At 40.3% G+C, this 21,368-nt stretch overlaps 1 protein-coding gene across 24 annotated transcripts in view; it reads right to left on the bottom strand.

Annotated features, from left to right (window-relative positions):
* Positions 1 to 433: 433 nt before the first annotated feature.
* RIMS2 (regulating synaptic membrane exocytosis 2) overlaps positions 434 to 21,368 on the bottom strand; it is a 468,287-nt gene continuing 447,352 nt past the window's right edge. For 23 of the 24 annotated variants that reach the window (XM_040546640.1, XM_040546641.1, XM_040546661.1 and 20 more), the window contains 5 exons: positions 7,211 to 7,352; positions 5,911 to 6,023; positions 5,117 to 5,218; positions 3,825 to 3,964; positions 434 to 3,375 (listed from right to left, as the gene is read on the bottom strand). In XM_040546640.1, the coding sequence (XP_040402574.1) occupies positions 3,157 to 3,375; positions 3,825 to 3,964; positions 5,117 to 5,218; positions 5,911 to 6,023; positions 7,211 to 7,352 (716 nt within the window). In that variant the 3' untranslated portion in view covers positions 434 to 3,156. Of the gene's footprint in view, positions 3,376 to 3,824; positions 3,965 to 5,116; positions 5,219 to 5,910; positions 6,024 to 7,210; positions 7,353 to 20,729; positions 21,051 to 21,368 lie in introns of those variants that run through there. The other variant, XM_040546660.1, reaches the window with a different exon arrangement.

The following is a 21,368-nucleotide window of genomic DNA, read 5'->3' as shown; positions in this document are numbered from 1 at the left end:
GGTATCTGGAGAGTAGAGGCTTACTAACTTATCCTTTTTGTAGTCCAATCTGTTTAATATTACATTATGACAGCTAAAAATCTAAGGCTACAGCTTTCCCAGTGAATGAAGCAGTGGCAGGAACAATGAAAGGTCCCCATGCCAGGGACCACCACTGGCATTGCTTTGGGGAGGCCGAGCAGCACCCTCCTGACAAGACTGGTGAATGGGACAGGAGTTGTATCCACACCATCCCCACCAGCCACTTGGAGTGTGGCCACCCCAGTTTCAGGGCTGGCCATTTATCCGTGTGGCACGTCCGCACGTGCTTTGTACAGCCCCAGCACCTTTCACATCCTGGTGACACCAAAGCCTGAGCCCGGCCACGCAGCCTCAGACAGCTTATGGTCGTAACAGTGAGAAAAGAAACAAAGTGCTGCTGCACACAAGCTCTGTAAAGAAAATGTTTTATTTAAAGTGTTAAATACCATCACCAGAATGAGTTTGATTTACATTAGTTAGTGTTCATTACAGGCCTAATCTGCCTTTTTTTTTTTTTTTCCCAACTGTAATTCCTTTTAACTTTTTAAAACATAGTATGTACAAGACAGCAGTGATCACTGGAATAGTGCTATTTACATGACTAAACCATAAGTAGAGTTGCAGACGTGAAAATTAAAAAAAAAAAAACATTAATTTTTTTAAATAAATACTGCATAATGACAAGTATGTACAAACCTTCCATGCGTCATGTCCTTGATTTTAAAACTTGAAATAATTTATATAGGACAATGTATACAGCAACATGTGAGCACATCTCACAGTATCAGGAAAATCGTTATGTATTTTTTCTTTAATCCTAGGGAATATCGTAGACTGCATGTTGGTAATATTTATTTGCTGCTGGTAGACAGGTGTCTAAATTATTTCAATAAATATAATTTTACCAGTCTGTTCATTAACTTAATAATCCATTACATAAACTCTGAAGACAAGACACAATCTTGATTTATATGATATTGCACAAAGTAAAAGGCATTTTAAGTGATACTATTATTACTTTTGCCCTCTAATGAGGCATGTACAATTTCATAATGGGAAACATTAATAGATTTTTCAAATAAAATCAGACTAATTCTGTGTGGCCTGAAAGGTATATGTAATGTGTATTTCAAAAATTATTGCAAGGTTTCAATATTAAACCTTAAGTAGGTAATAAAGGCATACAAAAACCCAGAAAAAAGGGACATTTTCTTATTAAATGTTAGCCAGTTACATTCCCTTTAAATAATGTAATTTAATGAGAAGCTTGAACTTGCAGCACCACCCAACGGTAGTTACTGTTTGCTACAAAAAACAGGTTTTTGAAGATCTGTTGACTGCAGTGAGGGTTCTGGTAATAGTGTCAAATAACTGCCGGAGTGGTACCAATGAGCTTTAAGGCTACATTATGAACCGAAGATTGACATTTTTCAGACTGATATTACCTAATTATGTCTTTGCCAACACAAATGTAGTTTATGAAAATTGAACTTTACAGCAGAACTGTAAGAATTAGTAATCTTTGTTGCTTTTATAATCTCAAGAATGTAGCAATTTGGTTTAGTGCAAATAAAACTGTTTAAATTTATCTCCTAAAAATCAACCATTTACTTCATTTTTCCTCTTTCCAAAACCTTCAAGAAATGATAGTTCAACCTTTGAATAAATGATGCTGGTGCTGAAAACAAATTTATTGAAGACATCTTGCAATGGCCACATGATTCCAGTATTTAGCTGTAGAATTCAATTTGAAGGTGAGAAAAAAATGAAAATAAGTTACCATGCACTGTACAATAAATTGCAAAAAGTTCAAATATCTTTTTTTTATCAAATACATGCTGAATTACATTAATGTACTCCCAAGCCATGTTGCAAAATCCTTTTCAACATGCTTGAAAAAAAGTTCTTAAACAATATTTTTCTCAAATAATTCAGAAATGCAGAACAATCTGCAATCCTGAACCAAATATGGGGCATAAGAGAGTAATAAGTCAAAAGGTAGCCATTTTAGATTATGATGATCATCCTGGGAGGTGGAGGGGAAAAAGAGCAAAAGGAAGAAGAGAGACTTGGAGGAGAGATAGAGAAAGGAGGAGGTAAAAGATGTGTACAATTTGCACATTATGTTGAACTTTACAAGGCTTGTACCTTTTACATTTAAATAAATTTAATATATTACACTTATTTCTTGTCACATAAACAGAATTTTAAATATTTGCTAGAAATTATTTTTTTTTATTTTTAATATACGTCTGCAAAAATACAGACCATGACTGGTTTAAAGAATGATAAACGTGGTGTGTCTTTGTATCACCCTGTTGCATTCTCTTCCCTTTAAAACCATGCACTAGTGAAATTTATTTTTAAAAATAATATAAACTGTTGAAAATGGCTGATTTATTCTTTTGTTTTTTGTTTTTTTTTTTTTGCAAGTTGCAGCCCCAAGAAAATAATTTAAGTGTTCAGCTAAATCTGTGTCCATGCAAAAAAGTTTCTTTAATTTCATACAGTACAGTATATCCACAGAATTTATTTTTCAGAGAGTCCATCACATCTGGGGTTTCACTGTATCTATAGCTGGAGGTATGAAGCCCACCACTTTAAGTCTTGAACCTTTCCAGTATGAAGAGTTTTCAGATCTCAAGTAACTGTTTCAAATGACAGTTGACTCTTCCAGCATCCTTACATCCTTCTTTTCTTCCAATGTCTGCAAATCCACTGACTTGTAACATGGCTTCATGGGAGGTTAACTCCATTTCTGTGGCATAACCAAGCTTTAGGGAGGGAGGGCAGATAAATAAAGAAACGGGAGCAACAAAATAGATATGCCATTGAAAAGGACTTTTGTTGCATGAAACAGATTGATTCTTTTAGTTTAGTCCATGGCTTCAGATTGGACCAAAACTGAGTGTCCCTGAACTCCAAACCTATCAGTTCCTCATGACTTCAGTCCTTCACCTGAGGGCCTTCTGTAGGGCACAATGTGTGCAACTTCCTTGAGAACACAGGATCGCGTTTTAGCCCTAGAAACAGGCTCAGAAGACACAACATTAAGCATGCAGTGTTACCAGGGTTTGCGACCTGTAATTTTTTTTTTTTGTAACGCTGGTTGCTATGACAACAGTTTCACAGACGCTATGAGCGAGCATATGAAGGTCCTGTTGAACTTTCAAGAGATGATTGGGAAGCTCTTCTGGTGAGAGGAGCTAAAGTTGGGTCTACTAGGGAAGAAGGAGGGAAGAGTTTGAACCACCCAATCACCATGTTGGACAGGTCCAGTTCGTCTAAAAGTATCTGTGCCACTCCCATAAAGGATTTGTGATCCATACGTCCATAGTCTCCCCAAACAATTATCTGTTAGCAAAGGAAACACAAGAAAATAGAAAAAAAAATCAGCAACAATAACAAGAGCTTCAATCTGATTCTTCAAATGCCTCCACTTGATTATATGTAGTAAGGAATTAAATATTCCACTGCTGACATAGGTTAGTTCAGTGTATATTACCACAACGCAGAGGCACTAATGAGTTGGGCAGTAACTGAGCAGTTGTCCATAATACTAAAGAAAGCTGAGTGAGATAAGGACCACACGTAGTATAGACAAAATAATCTACAACTAACTTTTGCCTAGCACTTTCTATTTGGTAGTCATCAATAGGTGTGTTACTGTGGTATTTCTGTACTCAACAAGTCTTCGAAATGGTAGAACTTGCCAAATTAAGCATGAAAGATTTTTGGAAATCATTCAGTGGGAACTGAATAGGTGGCATTCTCAGATTCAGAAGAGTATTGATGCAAATTACCTGTAAAACTTTTCCTTGGGGACTTTCTTCAAATGATAGAAGTTGCTGATAAAGCGGTTCCAGCGTTTTTCTTGCTACCTTTGTTTTCTTTTTGGCTATGCAGACTCCATTTTCTAATAGATACACCTTTACATATGGTGCTGAGAAGGGAAGAAAAATAAATCCAGATTTTTGCATAAAAGATGCAATGTTCTATCACCATATGCTAAAATCTACCTTTTACCAGATATATAACATATATAATAAATCTCCACAAGCAGTATTAACATTTATTAACATGCAAAACATCCATGCATTTTCTTTACTTTTTTCTTTCCCCCCATGAAACAATTCAGATTTTGACCTGGAAAAATCAGGTATTCCTATATATAGTATCACTTTACTGTACAGTATGCAAAATAGGCTTGTTAAGTAAATGAATGACTTGCATTGACTTTGGTGAGATTTGGATCAATGCTCCAAATTGTTAATAATTTAAAATAATCTACAAGGTGAAAATTAGTGAAGAAACGACTCTGACACAATTTCTATTTTGGCAGAAGAGCTTGCTAAAAATATTAATATATCGCCCTTTCCGCAGAGTGTTATAGGACATCAGATTATAAAAAAAGGACTAAGTTATCTACTAGTCTACTTTGCAGAGTAGATACCTATTGCACAAGTCTTGTTGATTCCCTCTTCACCCCTAGGATTCTTATATCACATCTTCAGCATACACCTCACTTTCACAGAATCGTACAATGGTTTGGGTTGGAAGGGACCTTAAAGACCATCTAATTCCAACCCTCCCCTGCCATGTGCAGGGACACCTCCCACCAGACCAGGTTGCTCAAAGCCCCATCCAACTTGGCCTTGAACACCTCCAGGGATGTGGCATCAACAACCTGTATGCACAACTTGTTCCAGTGCCTTACCACCATCACAGTAAAGAATTTCTTCTGAATATCTAGTGTAAATCTACCCTCTTTTACTTTTAAGCCTTACCCTCTTGTTCTGTATCACTACACTCTTGGAGCCCCCCTTTTGGTACTGGAATTCTATCCTGTTCCCAAGAATGCATTTGCTATTACTAAAATACTTTTGTGCCTTCTGGTAGCACAGAGAACAGCCTGATTTTTTTTTCCTCCTGAAGTAGCGTTGAAAAAATTTTTTTTTTTTTTTATGTACTCCAAGCTTTTATACCATTTCAGTACATCTTTTTTATTTCAATGTACAATACTGTAATCTACTAATATGTGAATTTGAAAAAAAAAATCACTTAAGTTCACATTACTAAGATTTTTCTTCCTTACCTGGCAGTGTCTTTGAACCTGGTTTTACAACAAGGCCACGGGCTCGGATAACTTCTACTTCCAACTGTCCTTTTTTGTCCATCATTCCCACCTGGATATCTCCTAGAAAACACACACACAAAAAAGGATAAATATTCAATGACTTGTATCTTCCGCAATCTACCAATAAGTATGATCCAGATGTGAACACTTCTAGATAATTTAGTACCTATTCTCTTCACTACTATTTACATTAGTAAACAATAAAAAAGCCCCTGCAGTAACTCCATCTCCCTTTTCCTGTGCCTCTATTACTTCAAATTAAATTCTATATCTGTCTTAAGAATTTCAGAGAAATAAAGGCAGCAAGGGAATTAGTAGAAAGCAGCTCTATGAAACTGCTTGGAATCTCTTCACACTGCTTCTAGTTTAAGAAAAGGTATGAAAAAATACTTCTGAATGTAAAGAATCTGTAAGAACAATAATAAATACTTTGCACCTAAATTCCCATTTTTATTCAATATTAGCCAAGTAATTCAGAGAAAGAATAGGTCTCAGCCATATTTAAAAGATGGAAAACTGAAGAAGAACAGATAAAATGTTGAATTTTTCAAACCACCTTTTTACATTTGAGTATCCCAATGAGCATCCAAAATTATGTTCAACTAGGGCTCAGATTATAGTACTGGTCCTAACTGACTTGTTCAAAACCACATGGGAAATCCTTACTTAAAGAATTGGAATCTAGATAATTTCTATGTTCTAATTACCAGACCCAGTAGATTATGTTATATCTATAGGGCATAAATGCTTACCCATTGATGGTGTTGCCAAAGTCTGTCGTCCTACAAGCTGGGCGGGACCAAGACCATCCAGAAAATCACTGAACTGGCTATCCGCAGCCAACCTCACACCAGGGAAAATCAAACTGAAAAAGAATGTTGGAAATAAATAAATAAAGTAAAATCAGTAAATACTCTTGATCTTGCATTTTGTTTTGTTTTCTAGATGTTTTGCCTTTATCAGTTATAATTCTGGTAATACTGCTTACAAGGAACTTATTTACACTGACAAGACTACAAAATAATTACTGTAATTTTCAAAACTTCCTGGTGTTCAACACGTAGTAATTCAGCCTCCAGCATATAATCACTTGAGCAGGTGAAGAAAGCGCTAATCCTCACTGGTTCTAACTTCCATAGTGTTATTATGCCATCATGCTCTCTTTTCCCAATATATCAAAGGCCTCTGTTAATTACTGTAGTATTAATAGGAGATCAGTTCAATAAGGTATTAATACATGCCCTTACCAGTACTTTAGTTACATGAAGGTAAATCATGCTTCTCAGTCAACATCAACTCAATGGCTGAATGTCGAAAGTATCCAGCAAAATAAATACATTAGACTGAACACTGGTCACTCTTATTAAAAGCGCCTTTTAAAATCATCATTCATTACAAATATTATGTCTCGGGGAATGACATATATTCCATAATGGAAATTAAATTCATCATTGAAAATGACCAAAGTAACTTAAAATTCAGATTCTTTCCATAAATTATCTGTGACCCAATAAAAGTCAACAATTACTAAGAAAAACAATCTGGTCAGTAACTGCTTGAGAAAAACAGTAGTTTTCTAGATGATCAATTAAAAGAAAAGGTCAAAAAAACTAGTGAGATTTGTAAAGACCAACCATAAATAAACGTCCATCTCAAGTGCATACAGTGCATTGACCAGGACTTTTGAGATGTATTGTCCAGTAAAGGTATATTGTCCAGTGCAGTGAATACCACTAAAAAAAAAATCTATCCATAATAAGACTTGTCTGGCCAGTGCCTTGGACATACCACTCAGAGGTCTGTCACTTTTATGAAAAGCATGATATGGGACATTAAAATACATGACAGTCTCATACTTCCACCCAGATCAGGTTGGAGAGACTTTTTCGGCCACAGGAGAAAATTTAGGCTTGGTCTTTAAGCAGCCTATCAATGACAATAGCTTGTGGAAGGGATTCTGACTGAACATGACCTACAGCATTCACCTCACTTTTGTCTAACCACCAATTTTGTGGAGAAACGATGGGTGACCACAAGTAAACTGCTGCTTACTTTCCCTCGGAGCTGTAGCTGTTCATGCTCCCATCCGTCGACTCGCGGCTGGCTTGACGGGTCATCCAGTTCCTCATCTCCACGGCCAACCCTGTCTCAGTGCTCCTCTGGACGGTGCTCCGCAGCTTCTTACCCCCTGCCTCTGTGGAGACAAAACAGAGGTCTCCATCGCACCACGCCACCCTAGCTGGTCCTGCAGGGCACCGCTCCACACCGCAGCAGCAGTCGAAGACAGAAATCACTGACCTGTACCGAATCTTTCATTTAAAAAATATCGGTATTTTAATAATAAGCAAGCAGAGAGAACACTCATCATAAATATCTTTTAAGATACGTTAGTTCTGTCGCTACCAGCTATTCAGACACAACACACAAGTCTGCCTGCGGAGGTAACCAGATTTACACCAGCCATAATCTAGTCTGCTTAAAATATATTTTCCCTGGATGAACACATCCCTCCTAGGGATTCAATTAGACTACTGCCATTATGTCAAAACCTGCAGTATCTCAGGAATGTTTTAATCCAGCTGAATTATTGGATTTAAGAACATTTGGTCATTATCTGCTTGCAGACATCAAGTTGCAGACATCCATTAGTGAGGACAGTAAACAACCAATCAAGGACCCTTCCCGTTCCCTAAAAAATATAGCAGCGACCTTTATGCACAATATGAAACTTTATTTCCAACTCCAAGAGTAACATTTTTTGTATCCATTTGCATAGTTTAATTTTAGTTGTAAAAACAGCAAAGTGAGAGATAGCTGGGTATTGGATAAGGGAACAATACTCAAAACTTAATAAGGGGGAAAAAATAAAAGAAGTGAATATAGTATTATTTTAGTGTAAGAATTTTGATCAAGACCTCAGCTGGAAGATGTATCAAAACTTCAGAAAACAACAAAAATCATCAAGAACTGAATAAAGCCTCAGTTTTTCTTTCATGAATAAGACAGTCACTCCATGTCATTTCTGATTTTAAACATTATTCCCTACAATAGTGCAACAGTGCAGGGAACACAGTATTCCAATTTCTTTTACCTGTTCAATGGAGAAAACCCCCTGACTTCAGCACAGTGATATGTGATATACTGATAACAGAGTAATAATTCTAAATGTACATGACACCAAATGATACCAGGATTTTTAATACACTTGATACACTGAGTGGACAGAAATATCCAAGATCCTGGGACATCTGGGGCCTTGTCCTCTTCTGCAGTCTTTTGTAGACTGCTACCCTTTCAGCTCCTCTGGCTCATCCCACACCAGAGGGCAGAACAGCAAGGAGGGATACATGCCAGGTAAAGAACATGGGGATTTTAGAGAAGTGGGAAACAGATACCTCAAATACCTTGAAATCCCACTGGCTCCATCAAAAAATGTTTAATAACATTTCAATAACATTTAGCTGTCGTGAGACATTTCTATATCAGCATCATGAATAGTTCATTCACATCTTGTAGTCATGTTGCTTATCACAAGACTTCTATATGTTCCTTAATACCAAAACTTTTAATCAGTACGATATAAACAAAAGAAAAACAATTTTGCTTTAGATCTTCACCTTGCCCCTTAGGTACCATCCAGTAATTTGGTACCTACACAGAAAGAACTCATTGTTTTTACTCTGTCAAAGCTAGTTTGGAAAATACCCATTATTATCTGGAGTAATAAATTCATATATAAAATAAAATACAAGGCTAACATGACATATGGAAAATGAAGGGCAGAAGTCAACAATTGGGTTGCATTGTTCCAAGTGTCTGCTCTTCTATTTTTCATATTAAACTAATGAAAGCTGGCAGCTGACTTCCAACATTGGTCCAACGTTGATCTAAAATCCAATCACTCAGATCAAAGAAACATTACCGCAAAACTACCCGGAAAAAAATGTGCTATTGTCTTGTAGAGAAGGTACACAGTGTTACAGTTGAATCTGAAAGGCATGCAGCTCCTGAAGCTCCATGCTCTATTCACTGAAGTATTGTTACAGGATATTACCCTTCCAATGTTAAGAGCTCTTTTGATTACTTAGCATTCATTCTTCTTAAATGGTGATCATTTTCATTTCATTCTTGTAAACATGAATTATACAAATTTAACAGAATGACTCCATCTTACATGATTCTTCAAGTTTTTTTTTCTTCAAGTTTTTATACCATCTTTCAAGGATTTTGGGGGTTGGGATAAATATGAGTTTGACTACATAATATGTGAAAGAGCATACAGTAACCTTTATTAATTAGCAATTCTCCGAATTATAATATAAATTTGGTATGTCTCTGCTCTACCAAAACATTCATAGAAAGAAATCAACACATCTGTTGCATATCAATTTACTGAGAAATTAAGGCACAACTAGTGCAATTGCCATTCAAGTCTTCACAGAGACACGTGTTTCACCAGCTGTTCTTTGCATCCCTTTGTACCAGTGTTCCTTTCCCACATTCACATTAACTGAAATAAGTGCTCTGATTCACAGGAAGACAAGCCAACAGCTGAGAAGACACAACGTTGTTATAGAATGAAAGCTGAACATGCACAGAATACCCAACTTAAGTATACATGCAGATGATAAACAGGAATTATTTGGACCCTAACACTGAATTTAAGGAGGGTCAAAAAGAGCCAATGTGAAAAACAATTTTCAAGTTTTCAGCAGTAAATGGCACAGCTCTCTGATGGTCTCAAAAGAGGAAGATCTGACCTTTCAGCAGTAAGGCTGATGTTAGCATGATGCTAATCATGATGTTGATGCTTCTTGAAATAAGAACTGAAGATTTTAACAGCAAAATGGCATTTTGAAACAGAAGCACAGAAGAAGCCGCAGCTCACAGACATGACTCCAGAGCCAGTTTTAGAGATGAGTATTCTTTCAGATTAAGCTTGGCTAAACTAATATGTAATAATAGACACGAGAAATGCTTAGACGTGATTTCACAATACCACCACTACTTTGGTCCCTCAAAAAACATAACAAACCAAATATAATCATAGTTTCTCAAGCAATTTAGATGCAAATTGATATTTATATGATTCACAGTTCATGTTTCATAAGTTCAGCATTAAAATATTTAAAAGGTTGCAAGTAGTAATGAAAATGTGAAGCAGTTTCTCAGCTCAAAGAAATAGTCTTTGGTACCACACTTACAAGCTGTAGCTGGTGGAAGACCTGGCTGAAGGTCTTCCCGCTCCAGTAAAACCAAACTGTTTTCCCTCATCCTTACCTAGAAATTAGAATATCCTCAGCTGTGTCGATTCAGCTACTTGAGTGTTTGCATTCTTTAGCAGATCTAGCCCCAAAATAACCAACCAACAATAGTTTTAAAAGTTGTTGTTGTTCTTCTAAGACGGATCATTTCAGAAAACCAGTTTTCAAAACATACAGTTTAAAAATCCCAGTTGAGGTGATGCTACTCTCTAGCTAGATCAGTAACTTGGGAGTGCATCTATCTTACACAGAAGTAAACACGTAACTGGTGCCAGTGTAAAGGTGGCAGTCTGGATTCGTAATCATCAAGTACTTAGACTTATACACTCACTTCACACAAAGTTTTTAACCCCTCCCAATGAAAGGATGCGGAAATGAGAGAATTAGTAGCATACTTTGTTGCTAAGTATGTTGCTGACCACCTACTCTGAAAATAAATTTTCTCATAATTTACTGAACTCTAATAAAGAACATTGAGAATGTTCTCCAAATTAGCATAATCTAATTGACCTAGAAAGAAGAAATTTCTCTTAAGTCGCCAGCAAAAATATGGAATATATTATCTGAAAAACACTAGTTCAGATTCTTATGGCTATATTGTATGGAGTGGAATAAATTACCAGAAATAATTGCTCTGGCATTTATGAAAGCACATTCATTCTTACAGTTAATCACATTGGTAATTTAACTAATATGGTTACTGCAAATAGACTCTACAGGCCATATTTTCTAAATGACTTGTGGATTTATTTGCTCCCATAACAAGGAGTGCAAATCGCTTGGAAATTAGGGGTGCAGCACTCCTGATGTGATCTTCCATACCAGATGAGGGCAAGCTGAAGACTGCAGTGAGCACAACAGATTACCTTCTGTGATCTGGGATCCAGCCAGATGATAACTGCCTCCAGTGGGGGAATGCACAAGGTCTCAGCTTGCTCTCAGCAAGTGCCTGCAAAGAGAGCCCCAGGAGAGGACATTGCTGGTGCAGGCAGAGGCCAGCTGGTTATGCCGGTCCCCATGTGGTACGTGAGCTCTCGGTTGGACTCTCATGGAGTGCAGAGCAGCTGTGGCTTCAGAAACACACTCAGGTGCTTGAAGTGCCACTTCCCACAGTACCAAAACAGTTGGATAAAAAACTGGTTCAGTATTTTCATCTGAACTCAGGAGTTAGATCCACAAAGAGCACTAAGTGACTATTTTTCAAGAGCAAAACTCTCTATGTATCTGGAGACCTGCACTGGGCACATTAAGAACAGGTTAGATAAAATGATCAGAGTCTAAGAACACTTGAGCCTACCTAAGAGAAGTGGACAGGGTAGGTCTCAAATCCCCTTGCAGACACACAATTCTGGATCTGGCACAGCCCAGTTTTGGGCGTTTAGCTCTTGTTTAAGCACCGCAGGGAAACACAGCTCAGCGGTTTCTTTGCTTGCATCACCCACAGACCCCCAGCAGCCAACATGGGTTCGAATCTACTAATTTAAGCAAGATTTAGGAAACCTAGATTCCACCATCACCTCGATTTAAGAAGCTTTGAGCCCACCTTACCTGTTCTCAACAGTGCTCACCACCAGCTCATGAAGTGTTCTGTTACCGTCCTTCTGATGGAGTTTCTTCCCAGGGCATGATGCAAGCACTTCTGAAGCCCAAAAAGCATTTGCAGGGCAGGAGTAGCTATAACCACGGACTTTCCCTTACTTTGAGCTTGTAGGGAAGAAGGGAAGACCTTTGTACCGGTTCCTCCTTTCACGTGTATCTCAATACAGAACACTATGAAATTCAGACTGGGATGGGAACGGCCTGCCACAGGAACCCAAAAGCAGTGCTCCCTTCAGTATAGATGCACTTCAGTAGGGGGGCAGCCAGGTAGGAAAAGTTTGACAGATCCTCGACTAAGAGAGCCTCAGTCTACGCTATGCCTACAAAATCCTCTGGAAAATCCTATCCTGTCCTACAGGAAGGAAGTAACTGCCCCAAAGACACATGGCCTTCCCTTCCAGAAGGCCAATGAAGACTGAGTATGGAAAGACTTAGGGGTGGAGAAGCCACACCAACTGTCCACATCACAGGCAGCAAAGGAACTACATTTCCTCTTTAACAATTTCATTGTGCTCCACTGCATTTTCAGGTGCCCAGACACCTTCCTCTAAAACAGAGCCTCGCAGCCTCTGGTCAGAAAAGATTTTTAAATTTCTTGGGAGCCCTCATTAGTTTGTCATTTTCAGTCAAGAAATACTTTTTCACTCTTGTCCTATGCCTTTTTATTTCCTCCTCTTTCTTTCCTCTGGCCACACTGGAAGCATGGTTAATTAAGATTAAGGTTAATTAAGACAGCACCTAAGAAAAAGTGAAAGAAAGAGAAAAGTGAATGAAATAATCAGCTGCAAAAGTGCTGCTTGAGCTTCTGATCAATAGCTGGTGTAGAAGCTTTCGGGTCCCATTCTCATTGAATTCCCATACACGGGGCCCAAGAGGCAGCCATCAAGAATCTTGGCTGTTCACAGGATAAAAAGCTCAGACTACATTGCAGCATCCTTTTGTCTGTATTTCATTTCCCTTTCATGGCAAGGCTGGTCATACCTCCAATCTGGAAAAGCTCCCCCCTGGCTTGTTGTGGCCGCATGATGTGAGGTCAGCTTACCACATGCTGCTCCCAGGCAATGCTGTGGTTTAAGGCAGGCACCTGCTCCTTATTCCCTCCCACTTCTGAATGTGTTTAAAGTTGTATTCTGCCACTTTAATTTCCCTGCTCTGCTCATTTTCATTCTCCTGATAGTTTTAACTGATCCTTCTGCAAATATTTAAGAGCATCAGACAACAGAAATTGCTTTTGTCTGCGTGGGGCATCACTTCAAGCTTTTCAACACTTGCGATCCCAAGAGATTTTAAAATATTTTTACAAGACTGAGGTATTAACAAGAACTGTATTTCCCATACATAATAATTACTTTAATGTTTCTAAAATTCCTGTATCCCCTGTATTATTATACAGAATCAGTACTGAGCATGCTACATACAAAATTGACACATCGCTGCCTCTGACAGCTTTCAGCTTCTTTTCAACACCTGTGCTGTGCACCATGCCCTAGAGATCCCAGCTTGGCATAAAGGAAACCACAGCAGTAGGGTCTGGAGCTCGGTCAATTCCCCTGACAAAGAGTTTACCTCTGATAACAGCTCCCCAGCACGCTGGGAGCCATCCCAGAGAACCGGTCTGGATGGGTGCTGGCGTTACTGGTGTTCCTGCCACCCTCTGCGATCTCCACTTCTCTGTTGGTTACTTGGCCCTGACCATATGACAGCAAACCAGCTTTGAAGACTTTCGGTTGGATCCCTTGTTTTAAGGATGTTGAGTACAGATTTTGACTGCAGTATTGACACAGTGAAGGACATTTTAAGTGTAGTATAGAACTGCATACTTCACAGCACACACTGAAACAGAAAACCCCCCATTTCCGTACATAACCCCAACTTTTCTTAATATTTCAGAAAAGATTGCCTTTTTTTTTTTTTTTGCACCTCCATATTCACTGTACTGATATCAGGAGCTGCTGTATCTAGAGAAAAAAAAGCTTCAGCTCTGCAGTTTTACTTTCTAACTCAATTTTTACAGCTTTCCAACCGAACTACTGATGCGTTCATGCACCTCATTAAAACATACAACAAATACAATACTCGTGATAAACACTTATCTAAGAACATTTTAAAAGGAACAATCAAAACACAAAGCGTGCCCTTTTGAAATGATAACAATATAGACCTTTTGATTTTATAAGCAAAGAAAATATATATATATATATATATATATATATATATATATATATATCTGTGCACAGCCACTTGGGCATTTCCAGCACCCTTGCAGCAGTCTCTGCTTCTGTTACTGGTAAGACCACGGCTCTTCTAAGCGTGGTTGGAGGACCCACCAGCCAAAAGCCTCTTAGGATTGCTGTAAAACTGAACGCAAAGATGTGACACCAAAGAAGAGTTTTTCTTTTCAGCCCACAGCTGTATGCCCCACGCGCCAAGTGACCTGAACGAACAGCATATTGGGTACCCTCCCTTAGCTATGATCCCACAGAGATAGGTGATCTGGCAATTCAAACATAATAGTTCTGACTTTGTGCATAAGCAGAAAGGTAGCATTTTATACCCACTCTGTACATCCTGTACCGCAATCTGCTTGACTACAAAAAGTGCGAAGCAGCGGGAAGTCAGCCTTATCCCCAAGCTATTAAAATTCTGAAAAAATAGAGCAAGCAATTTTGTAGTATTACATTCTAATTTTATATCCCGTTTACATAAGGAATCGCTAGGTAGGTGCACATCTTCGCCACAAGAAACCTCTAAACCCAGTCTTTGATTTTGCCAATGACAAAGGACGACCATCTTGAGTAAAAAGAAACCATCGCTGCAGTTTTGTGTTATAATGCTATTAGGTTTATATGCACATTTTCCTGGATGAAGAGCATCCTTGTGTGCTCATTAATGACAGTTATTCCATGCAGCGCCAAGAGCAGATTACAACTTCTGAAACAGTGAAGAGTGTTTCTGTAATGAGGAGCTCACAATTGCTCTTCATTTTTGTATTACATGAATTGGGATATATTTTCTAAATACACAATAACACTAATAGCATTCTTTAACCCGATCTTGTTTATTTTTAGTATAGCTGGAATGATTACATACATTATCAGAAGGATCTGTGCAGCCATTTTGAATGATGTAGCGAGTGTGTTGAAACAATTCAACATCCTCTGTTAGGGCCTAATGAGATAGATGGTGCCAAGTAGTTGGATGGCTACTGAGATTACACAAATTAGGAACAGATCTTCCTCTTAGCTTTGTCTAAAATGAGTAATGGTACCATGCAAATACCATTATTTAAATAACCGCAGCTCCCCAAACTCTGACATTTCACACTGTAATGACCCACTTTCAAACTACTGCTGTTAAACATTTACCTCTGCAATTGAAAAAATGGCAACGCAGCCAGCCACCGCTCTGCTGTGCCGTTGACCTTGCTACTGACAAATGACAATTACAGCATGTTGATTTAACTCGGACAGGTTTTTTCAGGTTTATCTAGGTGCCATCAGGGATGAAACCCGTCATACGCTGTAGCTTCAAGGCTGCCGATGCAGCCATACCTGAGCTGTTCAGGTAGATGCTGCTGAGTAACTAAAGCTCAGATGAGAAACAAAACAAATACAAGAGAAACGCAGCTTTAAAACTCTGCTGGGCATTTCCATCATACAGTCAGCTGAAGCATGCTATACTTTCTTTGAATGTCAACCCTTCTGCAACCTCCTCTACTTTCATCTGTTGGTTTTCCAACCAGTCCCCAGATTCCACGTTTTGTTTAAGCCACATTCTCTGCTTTGCTGGCAGCAGTATAGCTATTCCTACGCTTCTTTTGTAAAAGGTCTTATCCACCTTGGGACTGAAAAGGTGGACGGAAATTGTTGGAAATGACTTCTGTGTTGCCTCTGCAGCAGTCAACCAGAGGAGCTGGACAGGCGGGACAGCCAGCCCTACAGCATGGCTGGAGAGGTGGACTGGAGTCAGTCCCTGAGCAGTGTGGTAGCAGCAAACATATACCATAGACCATAAAATTTAACGTCATACAGATTCCATTGAGTGATTTTTGTCCTCCAGATGAGCTACCCCACTTTTGCAGGAGATACACAGTAGACAGCCTCTGGTGTGTTAGCATCAGTCGAGCCCGTGGTCCTTAAAGCTTTGTCCTTTACAGCTGATACCTTTCCACGGGACAAAATACCCTTCTCTCATCTTCCACCTTGACTCTGCCTCTGCACATTCCACGCAAGCAAGGTCATCTTTACCACCAAGGCCAAAAAATAGGCCAATTCCCCCAAGAAGATGTAGTTACTCTCATTTTCTTCACTGCCTGATAGTCCTGCTATTACTTTATTCTTTTTACGAGGACAATTTTAAAGCATAACGACTTCATGTGCAGGATTCTCTTCACTTTAATAATTACTGTGTTAATGAATTTATTGTTACTACTTCCCCCATTTTCTATTTCTGGTTAAATTATTGTCTGCTTGTTATTGTCTACTGGGACCTCCAGAGGGACAGTGTGATCTGGTGGCCTAACCACAGGAACCGAATCCAGGAACTGCACAGCTTTATTCCAGCTCTACCAACGAGCAGATGATTAATCTGTGAACAATGCCACTGAAATCAATAATAGTGCTCAAGTGAGCAGTTAAAGATACATTTAAAGTCCTGCTCCTTCACTCACTGGCACCAATGGCACACTCCTGCTCGCACCTACATGATCAAATAACTCTTCCAACCAGATTTCCAGATGGCTGCCAGCTAGGTAAAAGCAGCATACAACGGGTTTGATTCCTACTGAACCCCTGTAGCAAGACTCAAGAAACTTCTTTTGGCAGACATCACTATGCAGAACTGCAATGTATATTCTCCTCAGCTAACAAAACTCATTCCTGCTATTTCTGGCATGATTGTCTTGGGCTGAAGAACATTCTGTGGCTTTTTTTTTTTTCTCTCTCTCCAATTGCCTTTTGTTTTTCTAACATACTGGGAGACCAAGATGCCTTCCAGTTCTTTCTGAATTAATTTATGTCTTAAATTATCATAAATTATCTCTCGAATTGTCTTCAGCACCTGCAAAGCATTTGATTTTCCTCTTGAATCTCACAGCTTCACTACCACCCAAAAACTCAGTGCTTTGGCAAAGACGACATTAAATTGAAATACAATCCCTTTTGGAGGGCATATTTCTGTACGCAGGTCTTGCCACGAGTGGCTCTTCCATGGCTGCACTCCTGACAACCTGCCATTTAACAGCGCATATCAACGCTTCAGTGCAAATGCAAGGCAGAAGTGAATGTAAGGAGTATAAAACAGAAACTGTAGCACAAATTTATTACAGCAAACAATACACACAGTGTAATCTGAGGAAGCACCACGTTAACAGTCCCACTTGTAGAAGCAGACATAAGCTTTCTAGTGACCACATGTGATCCGAGCCTCTGCCTTCCTGTGTGTGTGTGCTGGATAACCTTCAGTCTTGCATGAAAAATTCACTTGCTCAAGCACATTTTCCAGTTGACCACAGGAAACTTTAGTAAACTCAAATCCACCGCTTTTAAATATCTTATGTACGTGAAATTTCGCATTATCTAAAACGATGTCACAAACATTTACATTTGAAATACCCCAGTTGTTTGAATTTAATGACAAAGTTTCCTTTAACTTCAACAGAGCCAGGACTTAAAGACAAAATGGGAGGCTCAAGATGCTTCAAGAGCAGCTTCAAGATTCATACCCCACACCTCTCTTCGATGACATCCACGTAATTTAAATCTGTTCCAAGCACCAGGTGATGCTAATTCTCACTGTACGATGCAGGCTGTGCCCTCTATCATCCACAAAAGTAACAAAATGTAACAAAGACATCTTTTGAAAACCTTGACACTTCCATAACAGACTTAATATCCTCTGGTACCATGTGAAGTATTAATACTGGGTGTGCACAAGCACACATACCAGAAGTACATTAAAGATGGAAAAAATATTTGGGGGCAAACTTGAAGGACTCGTGTAGCTGATCAGCAAGTCGGAAACGCAAAAACCAGTATCAGTGCCCTGGGCTGTAAACCTGGCCGACCCACAGCAACTTCATGCCTGCCACTAAGCTGGAAACCTGCAGCCTCTCCACAGCTGCTTCTTCAGCACATCACAGCTTGGATGCTGGGGCTTAAGAAGTCTCCTTTCTTCATCAACTGACACTCAAATGTGTCTTCTCATTCATGGTGTTGTAAAATGGCTTCTGAATTTGTTCCTATTAATATATTCTACTGAGTTACTTTTTGGTGACTTTGAAAGTTGACATTACACGTGTCCTTTCCTACCCAAAGTATTAATTTTGGCAGCTAACAAACAGAAGTCTTCAAGGGTGTATCATAAATAAATGCGTCAACAGAACAGATTTTCTATTTGTATTAAAAGTGTGATTGAGTGGAAAATGTAAAAGCACCTCTGTGTAGCAGGTTATCTTTTTTTTTTTAACCTATTCATCATAGGCAAAAATAACTACCTCTTGAGGATGTATAACTTATTGGATGGAAAACGTAAAAGCACCTCTGTGTAGCAAGTTATCTTTTCTCTTTAACCTATTCATCATAGGCAAAAATAACTACCTCTTGAGGATGTATAACTTATGAAGTGGATTTAACGTTTTTCCTTTACAGATTAAACTGTAAAGCAGTAAGTACACAAACATGGGAGCACACATACCACAACAATTTAAGGACACTGTGGGTACAAAAATATAATTGTATGAAAGCATTCAGAAGACAACAAATTAAAATTGGGTGCAGAGGTGACTTGCATTCAAAAACCCCCACAGCTTTTTTTTTCCTTTTTCTTTGTAATCTTAGTGAGTACACTAGGGAAAGGAATTCAGCTGTCGTGCCTGCCATGCCTGCGTGACCTGGTGTGTCTGAAGTCTCAGGCAGCAGAGACTCAGCTACACAGAAACTGCACAGCAATTGTATCTCTGCTTTTTCATTTGAACTACACGAAATGCATTTTAAAGTGTAGCCTACATCTACATAGGATCAGATAACTTAAATAAACACAACATGTAAAAAAACCCCTGTATATAGTCTTTTAACACTTCTCTTTAAATAACTTGCCAGCACAAACTAAATAAAACATTACAATTGAATTAACATTAAACTAACAGGTATTCCTCTATTGATTTCCATAAAGTTCAGATTTCTTCAAGTCAGTGAACAGCTTTAAACATAGACAGGTCTCAACTGAGGAATAATTTTTTTTTTTTTTTCCTAGAAAAGTAAAGAAAACAGACCAGACAAAGCAATACTCTGATTTCACACAGGGATAATGCCATTATTGTTACTAATAATCAGGACTGAAGTGACAACTATTCTGGAATGGATAGAATAACCTTTAAAGAATACCTAAGCATTTTAGCATAATTTATGATATTTTCAGTCTTTTAAAAATGTGTGTTTTCATCCACAGAGTTTATTAGCATGTCAAAAGATTAAACAAAATGCCCTCTGAAGCCTACCCTTCAGTCTACCGGCAATATTTTGCAGTTCACTTCTCTGTTCATGGCAGGGAACAGATGAGAGTACTGAAGGACAGCACATTTTGCCCCAGGGAGGAGCTCCCTATTTTCTACATTAAGAGCCAACCTGACCAGTCCCTGAGCAAGGGCCAGGGCAAAGGCAAGGCACCAACCTCGGCATCCTCATCAGAAAGGAAAGATGCTCTGGGGATGACACTTCAGCGACTGCTGCACATGGAAAGATAAATCAAGACACGTGAAGACTGCAGACAAACATTTGCCACCGAACTCTCGACCTGGGATGTGGAAAGTGATATATGCTATGCAGTTGTTTTAAATGCAGATTATGAATGGTGCACACACACAGTTGATAGAAGACTGTCTAGGAGGATTGTACAAATACAGGTATCTTAATATGATATTGCTAAAATCTACCAAAGGTAGAATGTGCTCAATTAATGTCAATGAAATTAAGAATTTTAAGTTATTTCTGGTAAACACTAGGAAGACTAAGCTCATTCTACTTGTAAATACATTTAAACATTTTCTTTACAAAAGCAGATTTTTCAAAATAAGATCATGAAACACAACTTTTGTCCCTGGGAGGGTTTGGTGCCATGTCTGAGCACACAAACGCATTTGTTACACACATCCCAAACAGGAACCAGGTCCTCTTATTTTTCAGGTTCTCTGAGAGCTAGCTTAGGCTCCCCCCAGTTACACGGAGAAGCCAGAACCCCCTGCACTCCTCCTCTTTGCCATGGGAAGTTCTGGTCCTGCAACAACCGTACGGAAATCACGAGCGTGCTTTACAGCCAGGGCTGACTTTAAGGAGTAGAGATGGCTGGGTGTGAGACCTGCAAGGTCCACCTGGACGCACAGCCTCCTGCCTACAAAGATTATTCTAAGAAAAAGTGAAATGGGGCCAGAATGCGGCGGTTCAGAGGGGGTGCTCTGTGGGGTATGCCGCCCTAACAGGCGAGGGGTACCTGAGCCAGCCCAGGACACTGAGGGAACAGCCTGGGAGGAAGGCTCGTTTCTTATGAAAACAAAACGAACGAAAAGTCCCTCTCCACCCTTCTTTCTGCACAACTAAAGCTTGGGCAGTAACTCGCCTCTACGCTCACACCAGCCACCCCAAAAGCCTCCTTCAAGCTGCCGTGCCCCTAGCCGCCCCCTGAGCGCCGGTAACCGCCCGTCCCCGTCCCCTCACCTCCGTCCTCCTCCAGCGAGTTCATGCAGGGGAAGTACACGGCCAGCGCCTCGAAGGAGGCGGACAGGCTGCTCCGGCTCTGCGAGCGCTGCATGCTGCGCCCGCCGGCCGCCGTCTGCCGGCCCATCTTGGCCGAGCGGCACCCGCCCTTGGCGCGGTACAAGAAGCGCGGCGTCTTGGCGGCGGGAGGGATGGGAGGGAGGGAAGGGAGCGCTGGGCGGGCTGCGAGCCGCAGGGCTCGGCGCTGCCCCGCGGAGCTCGGCGATGCCTCCGCCGGCTCCGCCGCTCGCGGTGGGGATGAGGCGGGCCGGGCAAGGCAGGGCAGGGCAGGGCCGGCGCCTGTCAGCGGGGCGAGCCGTGAGCGGGCGGCGTTAGGTGGGCAGGCGGGGGCGGGCCGGGGCCGCCGTGTGGGGAAGGGCGGCGGGGGGAAGGCGGCGCCCCGCAGGCACCGCCCGCATGGGTCGGGACCGCCCGGGAGGGCCGGGACGGGGGGGGGGGGGGGTGGCCGAGCGGCCCACCTGAGGGAGGAATGGGGCTGAGAGGAACGGGGTGGCTGAGGCTGGCCACCCGTGGCACCTCTGGAACCACCCGGTGCCACGCGTGCCCGAGCAGGGACACCCAGAGCAGGGTGCCCAGCAC

The sequence above is a fragment of the Cygnus olor genome, chromosome 2 (genome assembly GCF_009769625.2).
Source record: "Cygnus olor isolate bCygOlo1 chromosome 2, bCygOlo1.pri.v2, whole genome shotgun sequence".
Classification (NCBI taxonomy): domain Eukaryota; kingdom Metazoa; phylum Chordata; class Aves; order Anseriformes; family Anatidae; genus Cygnus; species Cygnus olor.
This window is presented reverse-complemented; position numbering and strand designations above follow the sequence as displayed.